Source organism: Aspergillus multicolor (assembly GCF_047715735.1).
Source record: "Aspergillus multicolor strain CBS 133.54 unplaced genomic scaffold BDW74scaffold_14, whole genome shotgun sequence".
NCBI lineage: Eukaryota > Fungi > Ascomycota > Eurotiomycetes > Eurotiales > Aspergillaceae > Aspergillus > Aspergillus multicolor.
This window is the reverse complement of record NW_027395965.1, coordinates 117290-143382: the sequence shown is the minus strand read 5'-3', so window position 1 is coordinate 143382 and position 26093 is coordinate 117290. Positions and strand designations below refer to the sequence as shown.

The 26093-nt window shown below is 51.9% G+C and overlaps 8 protein-coding genes across 8 annotated transcripts; 4 read left to right on the top strand and 4 right to left on the bottom strand.

The window, feature by feature from the left end:
* The first annotated feature begins 158 nt into the window (after positions 1 to 158).
* Positions 159 to 3135, top strand: BDW74DRAFT_26157 (phosphatidylinositol 3-kinase VPS34). The gene is made up of 2 exons (XM_073732344.1): positions 159 to 269; positions 330 to 3135. Exons 1-2 carry the CDS (start codon positions 211 to 213, stop codon positions 2962 to 2964), a joined length of 2694 nt encoding a protein of 897 aa, XP_073583262.1. The 5' UTR covers positions 159 to 210; the 3' UTR covers positions 2965 to 3135.
* Positions 3136 to 4508, top strand: BDW74DRAFT_26158 (putative GTPase MTG1). The gene is made up of 2 exons (XM_073732345.1): positions 3136 to 3573; positions 3634 to 4508. The coding sequence occupies exons 1-2, from the start codon at positions 3307 to 3309 to the stop codon at positions 4411 to 4413; spliced, it is 1047 nt and encodes a 348-aa protein (XP_073583261.1). The 5' UTR covers positions 3136 to 3306; the 3' UTR covers positions 4414 to 4508.
* BDW74DRAFT_26154 (pre-mRNA-splicing factor ISY1) lies at positions 4509 to 5547 on the bottom strand. Its single transcript, XM_073732343.1, has 2 exons — positions 5476 to 5547; positions 4509 to 5368 (listed from the first exon to the last, which is right to left on the bottom strand). The coding sequence occupies exons 1-2, from the start codon at positions 5476 to 5478 to the stop codon at positions 4604 to 4606; spliced, it is 768 nt and encodes a 255-aa protein (XP_073583260.1). The 5' UTR covers positions 5479 to 5547; the 3' UTR covers positions 4509 to 4603.
* Positions 5548 to 5724: 177 nt separating this feature from the next.
* Positions 5725 to 6524, bottom strand: BDW74DRAFT_154080 (type II myosin). Its single transcript, XM_073724619.1, has one exon. It carries the CDS (start codon positions 6398 to 6400, stop codon positions 6074 to 6076), a length of 327 nt encoding a protein of 108 aa, XP_073583259.1. The 5' UTR covers positions 6401 to 6524; the 3' UTR covers positions 5725 to 6073.
* A 7477-nt stretch (positions 6525 to 14001) lies between these two features.
* On the top strand, positions 14002 to 19008 carry BDW74DRAFT_154074 (uncharacterized protein). The gene is made up of 4 exons (XM_073724618.1): positions 14002 to 15027; positions 15084 to 17719; positions 17773 to 18013; positions 18239 to 19008. The coding sequence occupies exons 1-4, from the start codon at positions 14283 to 14285 to the stop codon at positions 18436 to 18438; spliced, it is 3822 nt and encodes a 1273-aa protein (XP_073583258.1). The 5' UTR covers positions 14002 to 14282; the 3' UTR covers positions 18439 to 19008.
* A 705-nt stretch (positions 19009 to 19713) lies between these two features.
* BDW74DRAFT_154070 (copper acquisition factor BIM1-like domain-containing protein) lies at positions 19714 to 21140 on the bottom strand. Its single transcript, XM_073724617.1, has 3 exons — positions 20671 to 21140; positions 20304 to 20617; positions 19714 to 20250 (listed from the first exon to the last, which is right to left on the bottom strand). The coding sequence occupies exons 1-3, from the start codon at positions 20882 to 20884 to the stop codon at positions 20044 to 20046; spliced, it is 735 nt and encodes a 244-aa protein (XP_073583257.1). The 5' UTR covers positions 20885 to 21140; the 3' UTR covers positions 19714 to 20043.
* Positions 21141 to 21662: 522 nt separating this feature from the next.
* On the top strand, positions 21663 to 22992 carry BDW74DRAFT_26085 (SRR1 family protein). Its single transcript, XM_073732341.1, has 2 exons — positions 21663 to 22383; positions 22444 to 22992. Exons 1-2 carry the CDS (start codon positions 21888 to 21890, stop codon positions 22851 to 22853), a joined length of 906 nt encoding a protein of 301 aa, XP_073583256.1. The 5' UTR covers positions 21663 to 21887; the 3' UTR covers positions 22854 to 22992.
* Positions 22993 to 23388: 396 nt separating this feature from the next.
* bgt3 (putative cell wall glucanase) lies at positions 23389 to 25843 on the bottom strand. Its single transcript, XM_073732342.1, has 3 exons — positions 25744 to 25843; positions 23648 to 25684; positions 23389 to 23594 (listed from the first exon to the last, which is right to left on the bottom strand). Exons 2-3 carry the CDS (start codon positions 25456 to 25458, stop codon positions 23450 to 23452), a joined length of 1956 nt encoding a protein of 651 aa, XP_073583255.1. The 5' UTR covers positions 25459 to 25684; positions 25744 to 25843; the 3' UTR covers positions 23389 to 23449.
* Positions 25844 to 26093: the final 250 nt, after the last annotated feature.

The following is a 26093-nucleotide window of genomic DNA, read 5'->3' as shown; positions in this document are numbered from 1 at the left end:
TTTCACTTGGTCCTCAAATTAATGGTGGAAGTTGAGCCCGCGTCTGGACGCGTCCATTAATGGTCTGCACGTGATGTCTCTTATCCCCGCGTCATCTCTAATCGGAGCTCAGCTCTCATCGCACCCGCATTATCACCTGCACACACTCGACACATCAACTACGCTCAATCATGCGATAAAACATTCGGATAGTGATGCCCCCGGTCCAGGATGGAGGCCTTCACTTTTGCAGTTTCCACCTGGGTGGACTTTCCAATTCATGTCAAGATGTATGCCTAATGGAGGACATCTAGTGCATGTGAAGAGCGCCAGACTAACAGGACATACAGTGGTTCACTAGAAGGGAAGCAAAAGCAGATCCCGCTCTCGGTCCTCTTGAAGAAATCCGAATTGCGACATATTGGCTCCGTGCAAAATCCCGTCTCCGACCTATTCGCGACGGCACAATTATGGTCCGAATCCAAGCCCTTAGGGGTGCCACTACAGACATCCTACAAGGCATTCAAAAATGCTAGAGCCTGGAATGAGTGGCTACAGCTGCCAATGTCAATCAAGGACGCTCCGTTAAAATGTCAGCTCGCTATCACGATATGGGATCTATCGCCATTTGGTGGGGATGGCGCGGACGGTCATTACATACCGTTCGGGGGAACGACGATACGGCTGTTTGATGATGATGGGAAATTGAAGACCGGAAAGCAAAAGTGCAAAGTCTACCGGCACAAGGCTGCCGATGGTTTCTCAGCAACTACGACACCGTCAAGTCCATCAAAACGGCGACGGGGCAACAAGCCTGACCCACTAGGCCCGTCTCCGGAAGAGTTGGAGCTGGAGAGGGTAGAAGTCTTGATCAAGAAACATGAGATGGAGGAAATACCGCAGATAGACTGGATGGATCAACTGGTTTTTCGTCAACTGGAGAAGCTAAAACAAAGCGCTGACACGGCTGCGAGAAAGCGTGCTATTCTCATGGAGGCCAACAGAAACCGACGCCCAGATGGCGACGAGGATGAGGACGAAGAGAGATATGATGACGAGAATTTTACGTTATATGTTGAGTTTCCACGATTCGACCATCCTATCGTCTGGTCAGACCACGAATATCTGCCTCCGCCGGTCTCTTCGTATCCTCAAAATGGGCCTGGAAACGCAAATGGCACTTTGAAGAGTGTGCCAGAAGTTCGTTTTGGACCGGGAATCGAAGGAGCTGACGGCGAAGAAGTCATCAGGATCTATGACCCTGAGGTTGGCCTAACAGGTAACCCTTGTGAAGACAAGCATCGCAGGCTCATTCGTAGCCATCGCACCGGCATCATGGACCGCGACCTCAAGCCTAACCCTAAGATACGCGATGACCTTAACACCATTATGTCTTACGAACCTACACAAGACCTTACCGCAGAAGAAAAGGATCTGGTATGGCGATTTAGATACTACCTAACCCGAGAGAAGAAAGCTTTGACTAAGTTTGTCAAATCGGTCAATTGGCGGGACGTTGGCGAAGCACATCAGGCTGTCGAAATCCTACCGAAATGGACTGAGATTGATGTTGATGACGCTCTAGAGCTCCTTGGACCGACATTTGACAATGCTGCGGTTCGTTCGTATGCTGTCGAGCGCCTCCGCAAGGCGGATGATGATGAGCTACTATTGTATCTTTTACAGCTCGTGCAAGCGCTCAAGTACGAAGACAAGGCACAGGAAGACGCGGACATAGCTGCTCACGATTCTTCGCTGGCAAACTTTCTCATCACCCGCGCAGCTAACAATTTCAAACTAGGCAGTTATCTACACTGGTATCTCATGGTAGAATGTGATGACGCCGGCCCAGGGACACTGTCCTCTCACCGCCGGCTGTTCGCCCGGGTGGAATACTATTTTATGGCAGAGCTGGAGCAAATGCATCCTGAACACAGGAAGACCCTTTTGCGGCAGGGCGAGCTTGTTGCTGTCCTATCTAAGATCTCCAAGGATATTCGTTTTTCCCGAGACAATCGGCCTATCAAGATCGAAAAACTGAAGAAGTATCTCAAGGATCCGAAGAACGATTTGCTTCAGTTTGATCCTCCCCTTCCTCTTCCTTTGGACCCGGATATCATGGTTACAGGTTGCTACCCAGAAGAGTCTAATGTTTTCAAGTCATCGCTATCTCCTCTTCTCCTCACATTCAAAACGACTGAAGGACGAAAATACCCGATTCTATTCAAGGTCGGCGATGACCTGCGTCAAGATCAGCTCGTCATACAGATCATAATCCTCATGGACCGTCTCCTACAGAAGGAAAATCTAGACCTCAAGCTCACACCATACCGCATTCTAGCCACCAACGCCACGGCAGGCGCGATGCAATTTATCCCCTCCACCTCACTCTCTGCCGTCTCGGCCAAACACAAGTCCGTCCTTACCTACCTCAAGGAGAACAACCCGGATGATGCCGAGCCACTCGGTGTGCGCAAGGAAACTATGGATACCTACATCAAATCTTGTGCCGGCTACTGCGTAATCACATACCTTCTTGGCGTCGGTGACAGGCATCTGGAGAACCTCCTCCTTGCACCAGATGGCCACTTCTTTCACGCCGACTTTGGCTTCATCCTTGGTCGCGACCCTAAGCCGTTTGCGCCGATGATGAAACTCTGCAAGGAAATGGTCGAGGGCATGGGGGGTACCTCTTCGCCGCTATACCTTCAGTTCAAGCAATACTGCTTTACAGCGTACACGACTCTGCGGAAGTCGGCGAACCTCATCTTGAACCTTTTCAGTTTGATGGTCGATGCCAATATTCCAGACATCCGTGTAGAGCCCGACAAGGCTGTCTTGAAAGTGAAGGAAAGATTCCATCTTGAGATGACAGAAGAGGAAGCCATCCGCCACTTTGAACAGCTCATTGGAGACAGTGTAAACGCCATTTTTGGTGTGGTCATTGACCGCCTCCATGATTTTGTGCAGGGATGGAGAGCGTAGCCGCCTTCCAAACCTCGAACCGTTTAGAGGCGCAGATGGAAGGGGTACTACAGTGCTTTGTCCATATGATACCCCCAATCTGTACCAGTATCTCACTATATAGATACTCAAGGACGTGTTCCGAGAACACTGTTGTTGATCCAGCTTCATATGACTAGGGCTACAATTACTGTCCTCAGGCAGAAAGGCCCCGATAAGGATAGCACCGCCGTTCTGACCGCTGTCAATGTCCGGCAGAATATTTAAAAGCATCCAGCTTCCGCGGGCAAAGCGCATCTCCACGATCAATATGCAGTCCGTAGTGGGACTCTTCTCGACGTCTCATTCCTCGATTCCTCCATAATGGCGGCCAATTTTGTGCCACGCCAGGCGTTTCCCAACTATGCCTCAATCCCGCGGTCCTACTTCCTCGGCCACCATAGGGCCGGGTTGAATAAGATGCGGAACATGCTATCGTCGATCGATTATGTGATTGAGTGCAGAGACACACGAGTCCCTTTCACATCAGTGAATCCTATGTTTGAGGAAGCCCTTGGGAAAATTAGGCGGCTGGCTGTATACACGAAGAAAGACCTAGGATCTCAAGACGGGTCACGGGAGCAGAAGATTGTAAGTGGAGCAACAACCTATAAACTACCGGAACAATTACTGACACCGTTGCGCGCTTAGCTCGAGAGAAAGATCCGGAGCTTTAACCGCGGCACGCCCGTCTTCTTTGTCAGTCCACGCCACCTATCTTCGTCAGGTAGCCAGCCGAATGTGAGCACGATTCTGGCGCATCTGCGCAACGACGCCACTGGACCCGACAAGCTCGTCGGCTGCCGCGTGATGGTTGTCGGAATGCCCAATGTTGGAAAATCAACGCTCATCAACAATCTGCGCAACCGCGGCGTGGGGAAGGCGAAAGCCGTGCACACGGGCGACCAGCCGGGTATTACGCGAAAGATCGGGACACCCGTCAAGATCATAGAGAAAGAGAATGGCGCCCATGTATACGTGCTGGATACGCCTGGTGTGTTTATGCCTTATGTTCCGGACGCGGAGAACATGCTGAAGCTGGCGCTTTGTGGCTGCGTCAAGGACTCGGTGATTTCGCCGGTTACGTTGGCAGACTATCTACTCTATCACATTAACCTGCATGACCCGAGCGTGTATCAGCGGTGGTCGGCTCCGACGAACGAGATCCAGCCGCTCCTGAATAGTTTCGCCCATAACACGGGGTTGCTGGCCAAGAGAGGGATACCAAATATCGATCTTGCTGCGTTACATTTTATTCAAAAGTGGCGCCACGGCGGGCTCGGTAGGTTCGTATTGGACGACATGAAGGAAGAGGAGCGTCGGAGAGAAGCAGGCATCGAGGACAAGGTCAGCATGAGTATCACGCAAGCGTTGAAAGCAGAGCGAAAGGCGAAGCGCCAGCCAGTAGAACCTTTAGATAAACAAGATTAGCATCTATGTACATATAATATAATATACCCCGCTAGCAGCATATATCGGATAGAATCCCAACCAGTCAGATGAAATTCAACCTTGGTCAACAAAATATGAATTCGAAATGCACCGAGTTACGCCGAAACATGAGTGAAATCCAAACAAACAAAAGCAACGGACAAAACGCAAAAGAGCCGTGGGAGATGGTTCATGAGATCTTTTCCAGAAGTCGCCGTCTCCTCCTATCCACCAGCTCCTCCTGCACTTCTTCAAGCGTAGGCAACCGCCACTCAACCCCATCCCCAGCATCTCCAGGCAGCGGCTCCCATCCATCCTCAACATCATCCTCAGCTTCGCCCTTCTTTCGTAACTTCTCGACCGCCTCTCTCTCCCTCTGCATCTCATAAGCCAGCAGTGTCCCATCCTCCTCATCAAGGCCATAACCAAAGTAGTTCGCGTCGACCTTCTTCGTCGCAATGTCTCCGCCCCTTCCAGGTTTGCCCTCCTCATCCTCCTCCTCCGCAGGCCCCCTCCCGCGTCTCGCCGCAGCCTCCAGCATCTCCTTAACACCAGGTAACTCCCTCGCGCGCCCAAAATAGCGGTATCCCTTGCCACCACCGGGTATCTCGCGCCCCTCATCATCATAGACACGCCCCGAACCACGCATATAGTTCGGCCCGCCCATATTACGGATCTGCATTTCCCACGCCCACTTCTCGCGCATGAGCTTGTTAATTTCATCGTTCAGGTCGCGGATCTGGTGGTCTGACAGGCTGGATTCCTGGATTCGCGACACCTTGCGCGAGATTTCCTTGAGGACTTGGCCGCGCCATTTTTCGCATGCGGGGATCGAGTCGACGGAGGTGATGGCTTTGGGGCGGCGCGTGCGCCCGATGTCGATGATTCCGAGGTCCGCTGCTTGTTGGGCGCGGAAGCGGAAGAGCATCGACTGGGCTTTTTCGCTGTTGCGTGCCTAGAGTGTTTCGTTAGCATTTTCGTCCTGTTTTGCTGGGTTCGTTATGAATGCTCTAAGGGTCGAGGAGAGCTCGGTCCGGTGTCATTTTGCGGAATTCGACGTACCATTTTGGAGGCGTGTGCAAGGAATTGCGGTTAATGCTGGGTTCCTTGTTGAGGCGACGTTGAGAGAGGCCGTCTGGTCTGCCCAAAGTGAGTGAACTCGATTCTAAGCTCGGGTGGGTCAACGTCTCCGCGCTTCCACCATTAGCCGCGCGGCTGCGATGTAGGCACTGCAGTGCTAGGTAAAGAGCGATGAATTCCTAGAGTAAGTCGTAAAGGGGAATAGATTAAACTGAGCTTTATGGAATAGTCTATGGGCTGACGAAGTCTGTGTTTTCTTAGTTGAAGTTGGAGCATATTCGTTGACATGGGTGGATGCGGTCAAAATATATAATTGCAAAGAAACATAAATTAAGCAAGCATCTGTGGTATACGCCTCAGTCCTCCAACAACGAGCCTCCAGCTCATAAACAGAAAGGTCATAAGATCCAAAACGCATATACACATAATACATAGAAGCAGGTAGAAGTAAAACGCGCTCGGTCTCCAATACATCATAAACATGCGGCATGGCAATGATTATACTCGTAAGTTTCATGCAGGGGAAGCGCAAGATCCTTCTCCCTGCGCCTGAATAGGGTTATTGTTGAGAGGCAACTGCTCAAAGGAAACCTTTGGTGTTGCTAGGCATCCGGTGCAAGTCGCCCGTAGTATAAGCGCCGCTTCCTTTGCGGCTTCCAGCATCACTGAAGGCGGCGTGGCTCCTTGCGATGGCACTGCCTCCTCTTTCGACCCGGAGGGCTTTCCAACCGTTGAGCTCACGCTCCAGTCTCAAGGACTTTTCGCGCTCTTCACGAAGCTCCCGTTCAGCTCGGCGGGCTTGCAGTTGCGAGTCAGACTCGCTCTGTTGGAGCTCATCGATGTTCTTCAGGAGTCGCTCAACCTTCTCACGGCCTCTGTTCACCTCCTCTTCCAACTGAGTGTTCATCTTCTCGCGTCGCTCGATTTGCGATTGAAGATCCTTGACCGTGCGGTCAACATTGCGCAACGAGCGCTGTTCTGAGCTGTTCTTGGCTTCTTGTTCCTCCAGATGGGTTTCCAGCTGGGATCTTGTTAGCAATTGCAATGAACGTGGCTGGCAGTTCAGTTTCTTACCTCCTTGATTCTCTTGTGAAGGAACCTTATATCTTGGCTACCCGAGGAGTAGCTCTTCGTCTCCAAGTCAACACACCGCAATTGTGACTCCTTCAACTGCTTTTCCAAGGCGGCCTTGTCCTTGAAGAGCTGTGCAGTTGCCTCCCGCTCAGCAGTCACCTCCTTCTGCATTTCGGTTGCAAGAGCTTCCGCCCGTCTCATCTTACCGACAGCTGCGAGGGATAGGTCTTCTTGTCGAGCGAGTTTCGCCTTGAGTTCTAACAGCTCACGATCCATGCTGGCAGCGTTGCGCATTGACGGGCTTTCACCCTTGGCCAGATCTTCTAGGCGCTCGCCAGCTTCTGTCAATCGTGCCTCCAGCATCTTCTTCTCCTTGAGCAGCATGTCACGTTCTGCAGTCACGTCATCAACAGAAGTTCTCAGGCTTCGGAACTGCGACAAGAGCGAAACAACTCTGGATTGCGCCTCGTTATGAGCGTTGACCGCTTCATCACGAGAAGTAGTCACATCCTGAAGCATGACTTCCATGCGTGATTTCTCCTTGGCCCAAGTTGAGCTGTTCAGCACCTCGTTATCCCATTTGCTGCGAAGGTCTTCGAGTTCTTCACGGAGGCGAGAGCTCTCTCCTCGGCCACTGAGTACTTTCTCACGTTCCATCTCAAGCTCGTTGTTGAGCGTGGTGATCTCCCGTTGGTACTTCTGCCTCGTCTGTTCCATAGAAGTCTCCTTGTCCTCGATATCAATGGCGCGCTGATTCCTGTAGTCTTCGAGCTCATTCTGGAGACGTTGCTTGGCCTGGAGAGCAGCATCCAGCTCAGCCGCCTGATCCTCCATTCTAGCTTCGAAAGACTGCGTCTGTCGCTGTAAGTCGTCAATCATGGCCTCCATCTCTTTGCGCTCCGCCATGATTTGCGCACAGCTGTCCTCGGTCTCCTTGGCTTGAGACTTGGCAAATTGCTCCGCGCGGGAAGCCTTGAGAAGCGTAATCTCTGCTTGCTCGAGCTTGCTGAAGTATTCATCCGCACGACTCTTGTACAGGCTCAGGCTCGCGGCAAGATCGGCTGATTTGGAAGTTTCGGCGTCAAGACGGATTTGCAAATCAGAGAATTCCTGTAGAAGCTGGTTCCTGCTTAAAGCATCCTGTTCCCTAGCCACCTGCAATTCTTGTGCTTCTGAGCACGCATCACGAAGCTCAACCTCGAGGGCTGCCTTTGCTCGCTTAAGCTTCTCAAACTGCGCTTTAGCATCGGTGATCTCGGCAACAGTTTCATTATGAACCCTAAGCAGAGACCGCCTAGACTGCTCCTGAGAGTTGATGAGGTCGTACAGTTCTTCATGGGATTTAGCCTGAACATCCCGTAGTGACAGTTCGCCGGACTGGATGCTTCTTTCGAGGGCTGACACTTTCTTGGACGAGTCATCGAGCTGCTCGTGCAGACGACCATTCTCTCGCTCCAGAAGCTGCATGCGTCTAACTGAGGGACTGTCATCTTGCCATATGTCCCTGGGAGGAACAGATCGGTCGAGTTGGTCCTGCAAGTGCTTAACCTGCATCTCGCTCATCTGGAGTTTATTTTGAAGTTCCTCAATCTCAGCTGCGAGGTCCATTCGCTTCTGATAGCCAACAGTATCCACAGTTCTGTCGGACCGCGCTGAGTCATTCGAGCTGTCGTTGAGGTTCAGTCGGCGATTGGGTGTTGTTGGCGCTCCGAACTTCTTCGCAATGTCAGAGCTCTTGCGAAGGTGGTTAGGGGTTCGATTAGCCACTTCGTTCTGATCGATTTCTTCCAACAATGCACGTTTGGAGGATGAGTAGCGGGCATCGAGGTCCTTCATCTCTTCTCCATGTCGACGGCGCATCTCAGCAAGTTGGGCCTCAGCTCGGTTATACTTCTCCTCAGAAACTTGCAGTTGGCTTTGCATGGTCTCTACCATCTGAGCTAGATCGACCTTCTTGGACAGATCTGGCTGGATCTTCTCCCAGGAATCAGCGGAAGGATCAGCCTCAGGCTCAACAATCTTATGGAGTACCATGAGCTGGCGGTGCAGGTCTTCGATTTCCTTATTTGAGGAATCTAAGGACGTTTGTAACTTGCGCGTATTGGCCTGCGCTTGGGTCCTGAGTTGCCTCTCCGTTTCCAAGTTGCGATTTGCTTCTGCCAGTTGGATAGATGTTGTAGAGGCAGCCTTTTCGGCATTGCGGCTAGCTTTGTGTTCCCTGTTGACTTCGTGGTTCAAATCTTCTACACTCAAAGAAAGCTTCTCTTTCTGCTTTTCCAACGACGTGATGGAGAGTTGCTGGTCGCCGAGTTGTCGAGAAAGGGCCTTGTTGTCTTCCTCGAGCTTGGCCTTCTCTTTCTGGAGAGTCGCGACACGTAAGCGTTGGCCTTCACTCGCCTTTGAGTTGGACCTGGCAATGTCAAGGTTCTTCTGCTGGATCTTGGTCAACAAAGCGCGGTTGTCATTTTCAGATGCAGTCAGTCGGCCCTTGAGAGTGACCAGCTCCCTCTCCAAGCGCTCCTTATGCTGATCATGACGGATACGGAAGTTTTCAGACTCGGCGATAGCGTTCATGAGTTGCTGTTCTCGTGCTGCAAGTCGCGACCGCTCCGCTTCAACCTCCTCCAGACGGTGCATGGTATCATCAAGCTCTTTTTTGATGCTCTCGAGGCGCTGAGTACTCTGTTTCACAAGTGTTTGCTCCATTTCAGCCTCGGCCCTCAGGCGAGCATCTTCAGCACTGGTAAATCTATCACGAAGCTTAATCAATTCGGTTTGGAGTTCCTTTCGGGACTGTTCAGCGGCAACGCGAGCTTCTGTGGCCCGGCGAAGACTGTCTTGTTGGATGTACATCTCCTTCTCGATGGTGATCTTTGCCTCATTCAGAGATTCGAATTTGTCTTTGAGCTCCGCCAGGTTATGCTCCGCAAGCATCTGGACATCATCCCTTGACTGCCGCTCTCTACTAAGCTCAGCCTGTGCGTGAAATAATTGATTCTTCAGGTCCTGGGTCTGCTGCTCAAGAAGCTTGCGGCTCTCACCGGCCTCGGCATCTTCAGACATCTTAGCCTGCAAAAGCTTCTGAACATCGGCAGCTTCACGCTCGAGTTGTACTTTTTCTGATTTCATTGCGTCAACTTGAGCTTGGAGCTCACGCAGCTTATTTTGCATGTTATCATGTCGTGTTGAAAGGTTGGACTTTTCAAGGTCCAACTGTTGCTTCTCCTCGGCATGCTTTTTGGCATCGTTGCGTAAAACTGTGAGCTCGCTTTCCTTGCGCCGGAGCATTTCTTCGTAACTGGTAGAAGTATTTGATAGATCAGAGATCTGCTGCCTTATGGTACGGTTCTCTTCGAGGAGGTCTTTGACTTCCTTCTTCGACCGGTCCAATTCTCTTGACGTTTTTGCCAGTTTGATATCGAGATCCTGATCGGTCTTCAGCAACTTCGCTTCCAGATCCTGCAATTTTCGATCTTTCAGACTGAGGTGACTTTGCAGCATTTTGACCTCTTGCCCAAGTTCCGTCATATGAGTCTCAGTCTCCAAGGCATTGTTCTGTGCTTCAAGAACCTTCTGCTCCAGCTCCTCTAGCTTGTGCTGCATCTCCTTCCTCTCTGCTTCTAGGCGCTGGATGATTTCGCCAGCCTGCTCGAGCTGCGTTTTCCGCAAGTCCAGCTCTTCCTCTGTCTTTTTCTTTGCCAAGATCAATTCGTCCAGTTGATCTTCGAGGTTCTCTTGATCCGCGATGGCTCCTGCTAGCTTCTCGCTAAGCTCCACCTCGCGGACTTGCAGCCTCCTAAAGATCTCTTCCTTGTCGAGAGCTAATGCCCGCTCGCTCTCTAGAGTCTGCTGGATCTTCTGTATCTCTATCTCTGCTCGACGTCTTTCATCCTCGACTTTTTGGCGTTCCGACTGGTCCTGCTTCATTTTTGTTTCTAGCTGTTTGATCCTATCGTCCCTTCTCTTTACCTCATGGGCACTGCGTGTCTCCCCAAGAAGCGGTTTCATTCTCGAGAATAAACGCCACCAAGGGTTCGACTTCATCTGCAGGTAGGCTTGGAAGTTGTGCTGGATGATGCGTGTTGCCTCCGCACGATATAGCCTTTTGTTGGAGATCCGGCGCTGCACGAATCCTCTCGCTACAGACTGAAATCGTGTCATGATGGTACGGATGAGCTCGTCACGCTTCTCCTCCAATTCAGCCAGAACACCAGCTCGGAAGAACACTTTGGTGCGACCGATTCTGAACCATGCTTTGTCTAAAGCCAGCTTCTGCAGCATTATTCGGGCGGCGGACTGGCCATCCATGTAGCCCTTAGGCATATCCCGACAGAGTACCTCGTAACGCTGACGGAATTCATTGAAGGACAATCGATTAGGAAAACCAGTACGAGCAATTCTGATACCTTCAAGAACACCGTTGCAGCGCAGTTGGTCAAGTACCAACGACGCATTCAGCATCTTCGGGCGTTTCTTGTGGTTTGGTATAATGCAGCGAACAAAGTGAGGGTGAGTTGAGTGAAGTTGATTCATCAGACTTGACAAATGTTCCTTGTGTCTCTGGGCTACTGTACGGAACAGGCCTTTCTTTACGCGACTTCTGGGCTGATCGGCCTCGTCGCTGTTTCCGCAATCTGAGAAGAGATCGGCAATATGCTGATCCTGGGAAGATGCAAGTAGCCTGGTTATGTTATCATTCAGAGGGTCCTTATTCTTCTCCAGCCATCCCTCAGTGGAGTATTCCACCTCAGCTGCATAGTGGGTAAGGACAAAGCCTTGACGGAGACGAGATGCTCGATATTTCGCGGACTTCGTATCCCATAGTGAATGGAGCTTCTCGGTGAACGATTTATCTGTGGCTTTCGGCATGACACAGTCCTCATCCAGGCAGGAAAATATACCTATGGGATTTGTGACTTCGATGAGGTCGATTGTTGGCTGCAAGTCTTTGCCAAAATCGATGAACTGCCACTCAATCTGCTCGCGTGCATATTCCTCTTGCTCCAAGACAAACATGTGGTGGTTGAAGAATTGTTGCAATTTTTCATTTGTGTAGTTGATGCAGAGTTGTTCAAAGCTGTTGTTTTGGAAGATCTCGAAACCGGCGATATCCAGGACGCCGATAAAATAGCTCTCCTCGCCCGTGACAGTGTTACGGTCTAGTCGGCTGTTGATGCGGTTGACGAGGTCACCAAACCCTCTCTCGTAAATACCCTTAGCTAACGCATCTAACGCCAACCGTACCTGTTCGGGAGTCTGCACCTTTTCGACCCATTCTCGACCGGCTTTTACCTTGGGATGTAATAGGCCTTTGACAAAGGGCTCTGTCTCGATGCCCAATAGCTGACAAGCTTTGTGAACACTGTCAAGAGCGTCGCGACCAAGGGCGGCTTGATCAGCCCGCAAACTCTCTTTCATGATCGTGATATTTCCAAGATGGAGGACAGCGGCGACTGTGCGAAGAATACACATCTGATCCTCTTCCGAGAAATTCATGATATGGAAAGCCTCTAGCAAAGAGTCCCATTCTTGTTCATCCGAGACGCCGGCAATAGTGTCATTTCCGTCTCTGGTGTATGCGAAGTCCTCGATATGCAAGTCCGACAGGAGTAGCTTCCGCCGCAGTCCAGGCTCGGCACCCCTTAGTAGTTGGTAGAAAATGTGGTAGTTTCTCTCTTGCAAGTTAGGCTTTACCACTCGTGATTTCTCCAGAAGGTACCAGTCAATGGAAGCGCCAGAGATCTGGCCAGACCGAGAGAATTCGATTCGAATGAATTTACCGAAACGAGATGAGTTGTTGTTTCTGACAGTTTGTGAATTACCAAAGGCCTCGAGGATCGGGTTGGCCCTCAGAATCTGCTGCGAAAGGGTATTCATTTGCTTGCTCCCGGAGCGGGAGTACATATTATCTGAAGTTGCAACGGCCGCAAGGTACTGGATAACCTTCTTCGTATTCTCCGTTTTGCCTGCTCCGGATTCTCCTCTATATGAGGCCATTAGATTTCTTTCATCATATTAGTAAATACCGCGAAAACTCACGTTACAAGGATACTCTGATTCTCGCCCTCTTCCACAAGGTTCCGGAATGCTTCATCGGCCATGGCGAAAATGTGCGGTCGAGTTTCTTCCCGATTCTGTCCCTTGTACATATTGATGTACTCATTGGAGTAAATAGGCAGTGGGCAGTATGGGTTGACGGTGACCAAGAAAAGTCCAGAGTAAGTCTAAGAGCGTATTGTCCGTCAGCTCGTGGCATCGCGCGCAATGAAGGTAAGTGCCTTACATATATGAGATCTGCCTGGTATCGAGTGTGGAGGTTATGTACTACTGAGGCCTCGTTCAGGTGCGTAAGTTCAGCCATGTCGTCCGCTTTGTCGAACTTCGCCGGGTTGACTCTGTCAACTTGGTCGGCGTCCACTTCCCGTTGCTTCTAGCATGTGAGTATGTTGAGGACCTCAAGACTGGTTACTCATACCTGGCCATCATCTGTCTGCACCAGTAACCGGCCTCCATCTTGCTCTTCTAAGACAAGCCCTTTGACAAAAGCCTTCTCCGGATCACGTAACCAGACGTATTTATTTCCCGAGAAGTCATTGTCTCCTTCCTGCCCTCGGATCTGGTCGGCACCGCGACGCAAATCCTCGGATTTGATAAAGTCTGGCGCGAATGTACCTGAAGCGACATCGTGTCGCAGAGAATTTGATCTTTGGCGGCTTGAATTCCGGGCGAAGGGCGCCAGCGAAGAGTGAGAAATGGAGGATGAGTTTCGAGCGTGAGTTTTTGGCTCTTCAAACTTCCCGACGGATGCGAGAACTGCTGATTTCGGGCGCGCTTTCGTCTGTGGACTCGAGGATGGTGAGGGTGAGGGTGATGCGCGGCCAAAGGGATTGGCACGCTTCGGCGAACCATTGATTTGGGAGGGGAGCATTATTGCTGTGGATATCGTAGATAGCTCATTATTTAGATCAAGAGGTTTAAAAGAAGATAGCAACAAGTACGAAATGTAGGCTCAATCGGATGGATGAGCTGTGAGATCTGCCTCAGCGCAGCATCCGAATCACAAAAGGCACGAGTTGCAGGGAATCAGGTTGTTGACAAGAGATGGGTTCGACGTAAGGTAGAGAGCTGACGCAGGTGCACAGGGCATCAAGGCGTCAAGACGATCATGGGTCCCACAAAACTCGTCCAGCTGTTGGCTGAAATGCCCGCAAGCAGTGGCCCCTCCCCACCGTTGGCCGGGTTGCGATGTTTAGTGTTTACATCTGGTTCCGGCCCTGCCCTGGGGCTGATCTAGTTCAGGCTACAAGGCATAAACTTTTCGCCGATAAGGCTAGTCCCGATCTAGACTTACGTACATCACGTGCTTCGGGGCACGAAACTCGATCTCCATCCACATTTTTGATGCTCTCGAGTTCCCTGGCGCTGCGCTTTGTCACTCAATCCATCTCCGCTCTTTCATCAACTATTGTCCTCGTCTTGACCCCAGCCTCATAGCAAACAGGCTCGCGTATCATCTATACAGTCAGTTGGCTTGGGCTAGCGTCGCGAAAGGCTTAGATGAAGAACCCGTCTTTTGACGCGCCGTGTCCCCAATACTTGACTTCTTAGGTGATCTGCTATGTCGGAAGACGCTCCGCACCTATTTCAATCACTAAAAGGATATTTCTGGCCAGCTGGCCGCTTCACCTAGACTCAAAAGCGCGCTGATATTCACCATGTCAAATCAATCGATTCCCTCAGCGCCTCCGTATTGGGGGACCGACTATACGCAGCAATGGACACCGCAACCACCGCCTCCATCAGGCCCTATGCCCCAGAACCTACACTTCAATCCGGACACGTCCTCGGACTCGCAACAATACTACAATCTTCATACATTCTATGCGAATGCCAACCTTCCGGGACTCGGAGGTGCGGGCGCAACTAATACTTTCCCGCCGCCGCCGTTCGGTTTCCCTGGCACTTTCCCTTCGGTAGCAGCGCCGCCTCCATTTGCCAACATGCCAAATTTGGGATATCCTTTGATACCATTGCCTCCAAACTCTGCACAATTGCCTCAGAACCAACCGTCGATGCACGAAATAGATCGTTCCACACTATCTAAACCGCCAGACGCTCAACCGGTGTCAACTACAAATTTGAATCAGGACTTGGACCGGGAAGAAGGCGAACTGACGGATATTGAGGGCCCTGCGACAGCTGGAAAGTCCCATCCCTTACCGAGCACCCGAGATCCACGATACAACCAATCCGGCAGCCATAGGTCTCTCATACCTGACAACGCTGGGACAAATCGGTCGCAGATGGGTCAGTCTCAGTTTAACGGCTCGAGCGGGATCCATGATAAGGCTAAGCGAGGGGACATTGCCTCTACGATCCGCCATGGATCTCTGTCGTCCGAACTTGAAGAAGGCGAGGCTTCTCCCGAACCTCGCGCCTCTAGTAGAGCCAGCGGATCCCGTATTTGCACCCCTCCTTTTCTGATAGTTACGCCCACCTCACTAACATTACATTAGCATACAATCCCTCCTTGCCAAACAATGTCCTATCGCCATCAATTTCGAAATCTCCACCGGAAGCCATGAAAACAACCAGTAAAGGACTTGGCTCGGTTGAACAGCCAGCTCCCGCCTCTGCTGAAACTCAAGGGCTTTCTTCAACTGCTGTTTCACTCACTCAACTTCGAGTACAAGCACAGGGAGCTCTGCTCAGCTTGGCGCCGCATAGCATCCGATATAGTGAGCTTGTGGGCGAAGGCATCAACCCCATAATACTGAAGCAGCTCTATGAAGAAGTTGGCATCAAAGTCCCAAATTCGCCGCCATCTGATGTCGATACCAGGCCAGCTGTCAACAATGATGTTCATTCGAGTACTAATCCATCCGTTGCCAACGAACAGGCGAAGCAGCCGGCCCAGCTAGCTGAACCTCGAGTAAACGCCAGGCAAATGCTCACCCCTAGTGAGCCCAGTTCCACACCACCAAAATCTGCTCCAGACAGCGCCACAAAACCTATGGAGAGAAAAGAGGTAATCGCGCGAATGCTCGCTGCCAAAGCCGCTAAGAGCTCTCCAGCCTCCACATTGGCTCCACAAACGGTAGGCGCTTCTCAAAATACGCCTGTAACAGCAGAAAAATCCACGACAGCAAGTCTGGCGCAAGATCCATTGGCAAACGAAAAAGAAAACCGTCTGAAGGAGAAGAACAAAGCGCAAACCGAACTTGCAAGGCAACGTATTGAACAGTTGAAGAAGCAGGGCCTCACGAGGAATTTTCAGAAGTCGCAATTGGATTCAGACAAAGAACAGACGAATATCCAGGAATTACCGCAGCCGCAGACGACCACCATCGTCCAACACCCTTTACCCGAACGCCCTCCTCTCCCAGTGTCTACCTCCCTTGACCAGATTCCTGGTTTATTCATGACAGAGCAAGCTTTGCCGGCGACAAACGGTTTAAACGCTACTTCTGTTCAAGAGCCAATCCTCGAGTCAGGAATCCACAGTCGTTCTAGCCAACGTAAACGCCCTCGCGCGTCGGATTTCGATGATGATCCGATCCCCGTGCCTAAAAGAACATTCAGCAATGGCACAAATCATCAGATCTCACCCGAGCGACTTGTGATCGATATCAGTGACGATGAATTCTACGACGATGACGACGTTAGCATGGACGTTGACACAACATCAACGGACCTATCAAAAGACTCTAGCATTCAGGCTGCAGAAAAGTTGCTCCGATCATATCCACCTGCCGCTGAAAGTCTTCCTCATCGTCCGGCTACGTCCCAGAGCTACGGGCTTTCCTCGTCCTCGACGCCTAGTAATTACAGAAACAGCGAACAGGACGACTTGCGGAAGAAGGATCTGGAGATCCAAGCTATGCACCGAAGGATTGCCGAACTCGAGCAAAGGAAAAAGGCAAAGCTAGCTAGCCGTACTCAGTCCCCGCGAACTTTGGACTTGCCTACACCTGATATGGCTAATATGCCCGCTCCGTCACTTCTTCCAGCATTGCCAATTGTTCCGAACAAGAACGTGGAGCACGCCCTAGCTTCCATGGACATTGATGGACTAAGGAAAATGAAATCCAAGATCTTACGCATGCAGGAAATTGAGGCAGGCATTCCTTCGCTGGATGCCGTATTACAAAAGACTGAACTGAAACTTGTCGACGCAAGGACAGCACTAGAGGAGCTGGTGTCAGAGCTAACCAAAGGCAAAGACGGCCGACAGCACCTTCTGGACGAACTCAACGCTCTTAAGTCGGAAGGTCCTGTCATGTCGCTTGACGATGTCAATGCGGCGCTGATTACCATGGAATCCAAAGAAGAATTCCCCGTCGAAGTTGTTCAAGGTATGCTTCGGAGATTGTCGATTCCCGAACTTCAACAATCGATCACAACAACTTACAGTCACGCTATAGCTCCTGCCCCTGACAATGAGGTGGCAGCAGAGGAGCATGTCACGGTAGTTCCGGACGTACTTGAAACTGACGCGCCAACCCAAGAAGATACCGCGCCAGTTGCGCAGGCCGACTCCGCGGTTGCGAAGACCCCGCCCATTGAAGGCCGATCGCACGCCCCTAATGTCACGGAAGATGCGACGACTCCCGCCGCGCCTGTCGAAGAGCTAACAGATACTTCAATGTCCGATGACTCCAGCTCTTCGATGGACGAATCCTCGGATGAATCAGACAGCGACTCGGGTTCATTGAACGAGGAGATGCTTGACGCGCTGGATTCGAACGTGAATCAAGGTGCATCAGTGGATGACGTAACAAATAACCCTTCAGGACTTTCGAACGAGCCAGAGAAGTCAGACATGAACGATGAACCTCTTTCTGAACATCAAATCCCCACTACCCAACCCACAACCGATGAAGGCCTAGGTGCAGACTCCGAGAATCTTGTTTCTCGAGACTCTCCTGTTTCAGACGCCTATGAGCCTCCCGAACCCGAAGAATCTGCTAATACTTCTGATTCGAGTTACTCTCCACCTCCCAGCCCTGATTTCCACAGTCCTGCCCCACATATGGAGGTGTCGGGGTCTTCAGAAGATCAGTCTCAAGAAGCTGGTGAGCCACTAATCAAGAAAGTTCAGGAGCTGGATTTCCAGCAGCCAAGCCAATTTGCACAGATCGGCCCTCTAGATGTGCGGTAGACATCTGTTCCTACCGAAAGTTTCAACGCTGACTTGCCTCGCAGAACACACGACGCCCAGAAGACTCACACCGTAAACTCACACCCTACACTAGCCCACTCAAGCTGTTCAAGGCGTATCGATACCACCCCAACTTCAATGACAATGTTGCCGGCGGCTATCGCTCCCTAACTTATAGCCATAACATCGACCCTCTGAAGCATCTCTGTCCCTATGAGACTTCAGGTGGTGTCTGCAATGACCGTTCCTGCGAATTCCAGCATTTTCGGGACATGGCTCTTAGCGGTGCGTCGATGTTTGAACCACCATTTCCACAACTCCTGGCTGGACAGAAAGCTCGCACCTTCTGATACCATCACTGCCAATCTTCCCACTTTCCTCCACGTTATTTTTCATCTTTGCCTTGTCCACTTTCGTTGCACTGCCCCACCCATTTTCTCTTCATATTGATAAATCTGCTTTTTTTTTTCTTGTGCGGATGCTGACGCACAGAGTCATTAACCTCGACAGATGACAAAATCCTCATTCAGATGGGCTCCCTCAGGGAGGGCAAGACGACGGAAGAGTCTGATAAGTACGTCGCCGGACTCAAAGAGGCCATCAACGACATGCGGCGCGACAAGGTGAAAGACTTCATCACCGTGGCCTCAGAGATTGTTGCATATCGTAGACGCTTTCTCCAGGATCCCACTCGGGTCTTAGCGCTGTAACAACATCAACAGCCCTGCAAACAACCAAATCACTCCTGAGGATATTCCTCGTTATCCACCCAGGTGAGCTGCGACTATGGTATCAGCATCGGCAGGAGACTGTCTTTGCAGATGATGCCAGCCCTCACATTACTCCCCGACTCGGGGGAGGGCTATCCATATACTCATAAGAATACGCGACATATTACCCTTATCTGGGCGTCGTCCCTCGTTTTTCATTTTTCCTTGTCCCTTTTCATCAATCATCTATTGCAGTTTGGCATACAACCAGCAAGCGCGGAGTTGGGAAGGGTCCAGGTTCTTTATTCTTCTCGTTTCCCCACACTGGGACGTAGGCGATTCAGCCGCCTTGATAGCAGGAAAGATCGAAGAGAAAAAAAGGCAAGAAGATCCGTCGATCAAGGTCTTTCAAGGCTGGGCTGAGTGGCATTGGTTCCCACCGATCCCATGCCCAGAACATGGATTTCTACTGGGATTGTATAGGAACAGGGGTTCACCTTATACGGAACACGCACATACTTAGCACTAGTGATATTCATACGCTATCTTCATTTCAAACTATGCACCTTGGTTTCTTTCCTGTAGTACTCTGCCTGATGGTCTGCACGGCAGGCGCCATCAACCACTGCGGGGGCATACAACCCCAGATTAACTCTGTTGTCCAACATTCACTCGCACATGTTGAAAAGAACTGCATTGGCTCTTTGAGTCTTTGAGCCATGGCGCATCAGAACGCCAGACGCCCGTCTCATCTCGCCCAAGCCCGCTGAATTCAAATGCAACAAATACAATGCCGATTCCATCTACATCCCGGCCTCTATCACCACCGCACCGCGCTCACTCAGCACCCACAAATCCATTCCGATGACGAAGAGAGCCAACACCACATGCGAGAAATACACCGGACTCTGCAAAAGCACCCACCAGTCAACGCGTCAACGCCAGAATATGGTGTAAGCCGCTACACGAGGGAACAGTTTAGAGACTTGGCTAACTACACGGCTAACAACTGGTTCACCAAATTGTGCTAGTACCCAGTGTACGAGGCCAAAGGGTGTTGATGAGGAGCATAGTATATAGCTAGGAGATATCAAATGGCAGGGAGAGGCGACCCATGAATGAATGGTGGTTGCATTTTTGGACGAGACCCTGGAGAAGCAATGGTAGGATGACGATTGTGCTTATGCTTTGAAACACTAGGTCGTACTCCGTAGCGGATGGAGGTGGGGGTTATGCATATAAGACGGGAATAGTGGAGAAGGATATACTCCAGAATGTTTGGGGTGGTACCGTAAGCTGACTGAATAACTGAACAGCCCAACAGGTTGGATTATTATATTATCAGATTCCACTAGCGAAACGCATGTAGGTGGTATATACAACAGCTTCAATTCAATCCAGTCCAGGATGTGCTGTGTCAAGTGAGATTCCAACGCCAACATATCATCAAGGGGTAAAGGAGGGAATAGACTCATTTTGTTCATCGTGAGTTTGTTACTGTCAGTTGACCTGTCAATTGAGCAGTGGGGTATGTATGAATGGAGGGACGTAAGTGCAGATATAGATTTAGATAAGGTCGTGATGATAGGGCGTGGTGGTGTATATCTACGCCATCAGAAGCCCGTACGCGATGGCCAGGAATGTCGGAAGGACGGTAGTGAGCAGGGAAGGCACGGTGATGACTTCAAGCCCAGCACTCTCTAACGATGCGGTGGTGAATAATGTCTCGAACGAGATGTGGGAGGAGTTGAAGCAGTTTGTCTGATTGACGACGGCCACATCTTCGGGTTCGGCGAAGGTGATGTCCGCACACTGGATAACTTGGTCAACTTTGAATCCGGAAAGAGAGAAAACCAGAGACATACATTGTACAGAGCCGCTCCATGCTGAGCCAACTCAATAACCTGGATTGTCGCATTATCGCCCGCCTTGACCTCAATACCTGCTGGCAACTTGACCTGCGGGAGACAGATGGTGCCAGGGTAAGGGTCGTTATCTGGGCCGACGATCTCAAACGGCGTAATCATGGGATGGCTCATGTTCGGGGGCACCGTTCCCAGACCCAGGTTGATGTAGATCTGTGCTCGGGCGTGACCTGGGAACCAGCCTGGTTGAAAGGATACGGCGCCGCCTTGGACAGGCCATTTCGTTCGGTTTTCTGATGTGGGCATGCCGCCGCCTGAAAAGTCAGAACGGGTCGTCATCAGCTTAGGAGTGAGAGAGATAGCATACAAGGATAGACCCATTGCATTCCATATGGATAAAGCATGGTGTCGTTGTCGCTGTTCCAAGCAGCACCGAGACCCTCAGCGCCCTCGACCGTTCCATAAGTATGAAGGTTGTTGCCTCGGTAGCCAGGGTAGACAATAACGGTGTGCGCATCCACGAGGCCCATACACAGCAAGGCCGTGGCAAACCATTGTGACGGCGACGTTGAGAGTTTCATGACGGCGATAGTGTGCAGCGGGAGGAAGAACTGGAGGATTGCCGATGCCGACAGGTTTGGCCCCGATGAACCCTCAAAGCCCGAGACACTCAAGACACTGACTGTTCTCTGCCTTGCCTAAAAATAACCAGACGAGAAAAGGATCACTCGCTCTGAGCAATACAGATCATCCTCGATTCGAAACGAAACAAGCTTCGAACAGCGCAGGCGGGCAGGAGAAGGACAAGACAAGACCAGAGGGAGTGAGACGGCTGGGCTGGCCGCTCTTTTGAGGCACCGCCGTCATTGTCTGATGGGCCTCTGTTGCCAGTGCTAGCGGGGGGCTACAGTCAGCGCTGGACGAGTGAGAGGCACGATCACGCTGTGACAGGCCTGCAGGCGAGAACAGGGGGGTCCATCGACATTGGCTCTTGGGGTTGAGGGAGGTTTGCTTGGTCGGTTGCGGGCAGGCGGACGGCGATAAAGCCATTGGCTACAGGACTTGGGGAGAAAAGGCAGATCAGAGGCAAGATTGGCTGCGGAGAGCGAGACCAAGAGGCCTTGCATGCACGCGCATCACCTCAAGCCTTGATTACAGGACGTGATTGGTGGAGGACAAGCTGCTGGAAGCGCCCGCATCGGGGGCAACAGGGGAGGCCAGGCCGGCGCTTACAGAGAAGGCGTGAGTGGTCTGGCATCCAGCAACAGGTGAACAGCAATCTTGGAATATCGGGATGGGAATCGCTTCATCAGAAAGCAGCATGAACGATGAACGATGGAGTGATGTTCTCTACCAAATGGGGGTCCCTCGCTAGCCGCCCTCCCCACCGGGCCCCGAGCTTATCCCCGTCAAGCAACCACCACATTATTCCCTCTTCACCACCACAACCACATCCAGCTCAATCCACCCCGGCGCATCACATCCAGCATGCATCCGCCTTCACGAAACAGTCCCTAGCGCAATCTCACCTCAATCCCACCACACCTTCTGCGCCGCCCCCTCCTGGCACTTATCACACCCACCATGCCCCACACTCGCCGCAAAAAACCATCGGCGTCGCAGAACAAGCGCCTACAAGTCACCGATGACTCCGGCTGGACACACGTCACTACGAACAAACATGCGCGCCGAGTCCGGCAATCAACCCCGAATCCGAACCATAGTTTGAACGGCAATGGCGGAGACAACGACGTCGAGAAGGAGGAAATACCGGAGGAGCTCGTCCCCGCCGAAGCATCACCTCGAACAACCCTCTCTGACCTCCAGCGCCAACTCGAACTGTACAGACAACGATGGGAGAACTCCGCGACTTGGGAGTGTGTCGTTGAGGGTCTGAAGCGCGGGGTATCTTCTTCGTTAACGGCGCCGCGCCAAGACGAAGGCGAAGACGAGAACAGCATCTCAATAGTCTGCATCGGCCTCGGAAGTCCCAGCGGCTTCTTGCGCGGCGGATGGGTCGACCGTCGCTCGGTCTCAATGTATCAACTCGCTGCGCTAGCGAGTGTACTGAGCTGGATCGGTTCGTTCTCTCGTCCTTTCCGACAATTCATGAACCGTACCCTAACTTGCTCACTTTTAGAGAAAAACACCTCCAACCAGACCTCCAAACCACAAATAACGGCCTACGCGCAAGACCCCGTCTTCAACACCCACGATGAGGAACTCCTGAATTCGTTGAACGTAACGGTTCTCGCGCACCCGCATGCCTTTCAAAAGGTCACGAAAGGATCCCTTCTCTTCTGCCCAGGCGCAGAACGGCGGCACCTCGAGGCCCTCCTTGCGCGCGACCCGGCAATTGTCTTCGGCGGGCCGCTGGAGGATATCGAGTCGAATGTTGTGAAGAACTTTGTGCAGAACAGGGAGTCGATACGACTGAAGGAGTTCAGCGAGCTTGAGGCGGCGTTCTGGGGGATGAGCGTTTACTTTCCTACCCCGGAAGTGGAGTATGGCTTTGATAGTAAAGAGGGCAAAGATGATACTGAAGGCTGAGTACAATGGACGTGATCAATATTTGGGTTATGTCTAATGGGCACTGTTGGTGAGCCATGCGCGAGGTCAAGAGATATACATGTAATGCTTGGACCTCGGAGCTCGCCCAATAATACTACACTGAAGCATAGGACGGGTAAGGGTCGAAGTGAGTGAGTGGGTGTGGTATTCAACAAGTCAAGGACTCGGTTCAGGTAGCCCTAGCCCAGACGGTCGACCGGGGCCAATCCAGCCAGCCCAGGCGCCATGGCACGCCGGCAAAGGAACGACTATATACATGGCAAACCAGGCGTCTCGCAAACAGATAAAGTCAAACTGTCATGCAACAGGCTCAATGAGAAAGATGGCTCTCCGTACAGTCAACAATCAAACGGATCAAGAAGAAAAGTTCAACAAACGCCAAAACTGGATAGGCACCAACCAAGACAGACATAGAGCAGCGCGATCAGATCATCAAACATTTGCACGTTACTGAATCATGTATACAGAAGAAAGAAGAACATAAACACCGAGAGGTACAGGCTTCGTAAAGGAGAGTCAGTCATGCTAGGGAGTTTTTGCTTTCGGAGGATAAGGTTCAAGACACAGGGCTAGGGCTATGTCGCCGTCTTCCCGCCACAGTCAGGAATCTCAATCCCAGGCTTCAGTTTGCGCCCTGGATCCATGAGACCCCATTTATCCTCCCACTGTTCATCTCCCGTGTTGAATCGTACCTTCCAGGGCTCGTCGAATGCCTCGAACCTGTAATGTTGTTAGTTCACAAGACTCTTGCCCTAGTTTGACAAGCCACATACCAGAAATAATCGGTCCCATTTTCCAGCGCCTGGCAGACCCAGTCCGCCATGAACTGGTTCATCTCCTTGACGCCTGCCACGGCGCCAGAGGTATTGTCGTTGCAGTTTGCGCCATCACCACAATCGTTACCTCCGCCGCTAGGCCAGCCTACCTCGGCGATTATATTGCCCTTATTCGTCCCCTGCGTGAGCGGAGCATTATGTGTGTTCCAGAAGCTCCAGGTCCAGCCTGCTGCTTTATCGATCTCAACGCCACCAAAGAACGGATGGACATTGGACATGACGACGTCTGTGGCGTTGGCAAGGGTCTCGTCCCAATTGTCGCCGAGGTCAGAGGTCGCGACTTTAATGCTAATGTTGTGGTCCTCGAAGTGCTGACGGACTTCATCCATGTAGCTGATGACGTTCTTGCGGGCTTCTTCTTTCGTCGAGCCCGCGCGGTAGAGGGCTTCGTTGCCGATGATAGCGCCCTTGAAGATGGAGTGGTCGGTGCGGTTATCGAGAATGTCGTAGAGCTGCGAGAGCTGGCGCTCGTTGGTCGTGGTGTTCGTGTCGATCCAGACGCCGAGCCAGAGCTTCATGTCCGTGAGCTCGAGGCGGTCAATGGCGTGCAGGACCATCTGGGTTTGGTTGCAGTCTGTGCCGTAGAGGCGCACAGTGTTGGTCAGTTGAGATAGCACGGCCATATCGCGGGTAACGTTGTTCTGGGACGGTGGCCACTTGTCACACTCGGGGTGTTGGACACCCCAGGGTGTATAGTCCATGCCTGGGAACACCTTGTGCAACCCATCCATAGCCATAAGAGATTTGATTTCGTCCGAGTTCTTGTCAAGATCGCCGTTGGTCTCTGTGTCATCATCGGCTGATACACCGTCGGAAGAGTCTGATGAACTCTCTGAACTACGATTGCCCAGAATGCCGCCAACAGCACCGCCGATAATGGCTCCGACCACAATGAAAGCCAGAATACCCCCAATGATCCATCCGCGTTTTCTACTTCCCCCGGATGGCCTGGGTCTAGCATACTTTTCCGCAGACGGAATGCCTGCTCCCGGCACTGGGTTGTAGGAAACAGCAGCGGCCTTTTTGGCCCCGAAGAATCCTCCTAGGAGACCACCCGCCGCACCGCCAGCGGCTGCTCCCCCAGCTACGTGGGACCTCCTGGACGGGGCGGCCGCGAAACCGTCATCTCCATCGTCAAGAATATTGTCCGGGTTGATGTCGCCGTGGTATTCATGCGCGCTGTACCCTGAATATCGCTGGTACGGTCCCGGCCCCGCCGCGGGATAAGAAGCCTCGAGAAAGCTATTATGCGATCCGCCTGGTGGCGTCCAGTTCCCTACCGGCGCAGCTGCACCCCCCAACGCCGCACTCGAGCCGAAGGTCTCATGCGAGCGCAGTCCCTCCGAGCTGCCATCTGGTCCTGGCCCGACACTCGGTGGCGCAGGCACATACGGGTTATCCGCTCCGGTAGTGTGGTATCCTCGTTCAGCGGGGATATAGCCGAGAGTTGCGTCTGTGTCCCTGAAAGCGTCAACGCCACTCTGACGGTCATGGGTGTTGGCAACGCCAAGGGCGATACCACTAATACCGCCGCCCACGGCCGCAGGCCCTAGATTATCCATCCCCGGGGTTGCAGTGGAATCTGTTCGCATAGAGTGCGTATGTGCAATACCCGGACCGGGCCGCCAATTCTGCTGGTCTTCTGGCACCGATGACAGGCCTGGTTCGCCGTTGCGTCCGTATCCGTGCATCCGGTGTTGAGAGGGAATCGGCGGAATATCGCCGTACTGATCTGACCTGTCACCCATGGAGTGCTTGTCTGCTCAGTGGCCGTGATTGGCACCGGTATTGGTCGACGACCGCAACTGATTGTTGCTAGCCCACTTCTCTATTTCGGTCTTAATCTCGTTCTGCGATGCGGTTGATACTTCTCGATCGAAAACGCCGAAGGTAATCAAAGGCGAGCGAAGACGACTTGAACAGAAAAAGGACGCAGGCAGACGAAACGCAGGAGAGCGAGGGTGAGACAAATTCCTGTCCCAAAGTCAGCGACACATTGGAACCATCTGAAACGTCAACTTGGTTGAACCCACCGTGGTCGAACAAAAACCACGGTTCAGATGCAAGAGGCACAATGAAAGTTTGAGGAGTCAGGAACAGGCAAGCAAACCGTGAGCCGGAGTTGGCGTCGGCGTCACAGGTAATTTCCAGAGTAATTACGCTGCTGATATATTGACGAGAAGGCAATAGTAGGACCGTGCAAAGCACAGACTATCGGCCGATCATAAGGTGGGTGGGAAGTGGGACGAGGCACCGCGATCTCGATCTCAGCGCAGAAGAAGGGGACGAGGATAGGTAGAGCTGAGGATGAAAAGACGAAGTTGAAGACTGATGATGGATAAAGAAAGCGGAGAAGGACTCCAGCTCGATCGATCGACGATTT

What these genes read in the sequence shown, in the direction of transcription:
- BDW74DRAFT_26157 (XM_073732344.1), top strand. Translation starts at nt 211, where the DNA reads ATGGAGGCCTTCACTTTTGCAGTTTCCACCTGGGTGGACTTTCCAATT. An exon ending in TTTCCAATTCATGTCAAGAT is followed by an intron (nt 270 to 329) that starts GTATGCCTAATG and finishes CAGGACATACAG; the next exon opens with TGGTTCACTAGAAGGGAAGC.
- BDW74DRAFT_26158 (XM_073732345.1), top strand. Translation starts at nt 3,307, where the DNA reads ATGGCGGCCAATTTTGTGCCACGCCAGGCGTTTCCCAACTATGCCTCA. An exon ending in GGTCACGGGAGCAGAAGATT is followed by an intron (nt 3,574 to 3,633) that starts GTAAGTGGAGCA and finishes TTGCGCGCTTAG; the next exon opens with CTCGAGAGAAAGATCCGGAG.
- BDW74DRAFT_154080 (XM_073724619.1), bottom strand. Translation starts at nt 6,400, where the DNA reads ATGAACACTCAGTTGGAAGAGGAGGTGAACAGAGGCCGTGAGAAGGTT.
- BDW74DRAFT_154074 (XM_073724618.1), top strand. Translation starts at nt 14,283, where the DNA reads ATGTCAAATCAATCGATTCCCTCAGCGCCTCCGTATTGGGGGACCGAC. An exon ending in TAGTAGAGCCAGCGGATCCC is followed by an intron (nt 15,028 to 15,083) that starts GTATTTGCACCC and finishes ACATTACATTAG; the next exon opens with CATACAATCCCTCCTTGCCA. An exon ending in CACAGATCGGCCCTCTAGAT is followed by an intron (nt 17,720 to 17,772) that starts GTGCGGTAGACA and finishes CTTGCCTCGCAG; the next exon opens with AACACACGACGCCCAGAAGA.
- BDW74DRAFT_154070 (XM_073724617.1), bottom strand. Translation starts at nt 20,884, where the DNA reads ATGAAACTCTCAACGTCGCCGTCACAATGGTTTGCCACGGCCTTGCTG. An exon ending in AATGCAATGGGTCTATCCTT is followed by an intron (nt 20,618 to 20,670) that starts GTATGCTATCTC and finishes CTGACTTTTCAG; the next exon opens with GCGGCGGCATGCCCACATCA. An exon ending in ATGGAGCGGCTCTGTACAAT is followed by an intron (nt 20,251 to 20,303) that starts GTATGTCTCTGG and finishes CAAGTTATCCAG; the next exon opens with TGTGCGGACATCACCTTCGC.
- BDW74DRAFT_26085 (XM_073732341.1), top strand. Translation starts at nt 21,888, where the DNA reads ATGCCCCACACTCGCCGCAAAAAACCATCGGCGTCGCAGAACAAGCGC. An exon ending in GAGTGTACTGAGCTGGATCG is followed by an intron (nt 22,384 to 22,443) that starts GTTCGTTCTCTC and finishes GCTCACTTTTAG; the next exon opens with AGAAAAACACCTCCAACCAG.
- bgt3 (XM_073732342.1), bottom strand. Translation starts at nt 25,458, where the DNA reads ATGGGTGACAGGTCAGATCAGTACGGCGATATTCCGCCGATTCCCTCT. An exon ending in AATGGGACCGATTATTTCTG is followed by an intron (nt 23,595 to 23,647) that starts GTATGTGGCTTG and finishes ACAACATTACAG; the next exon opens with GTTCGAGGCATTCGACGAGC.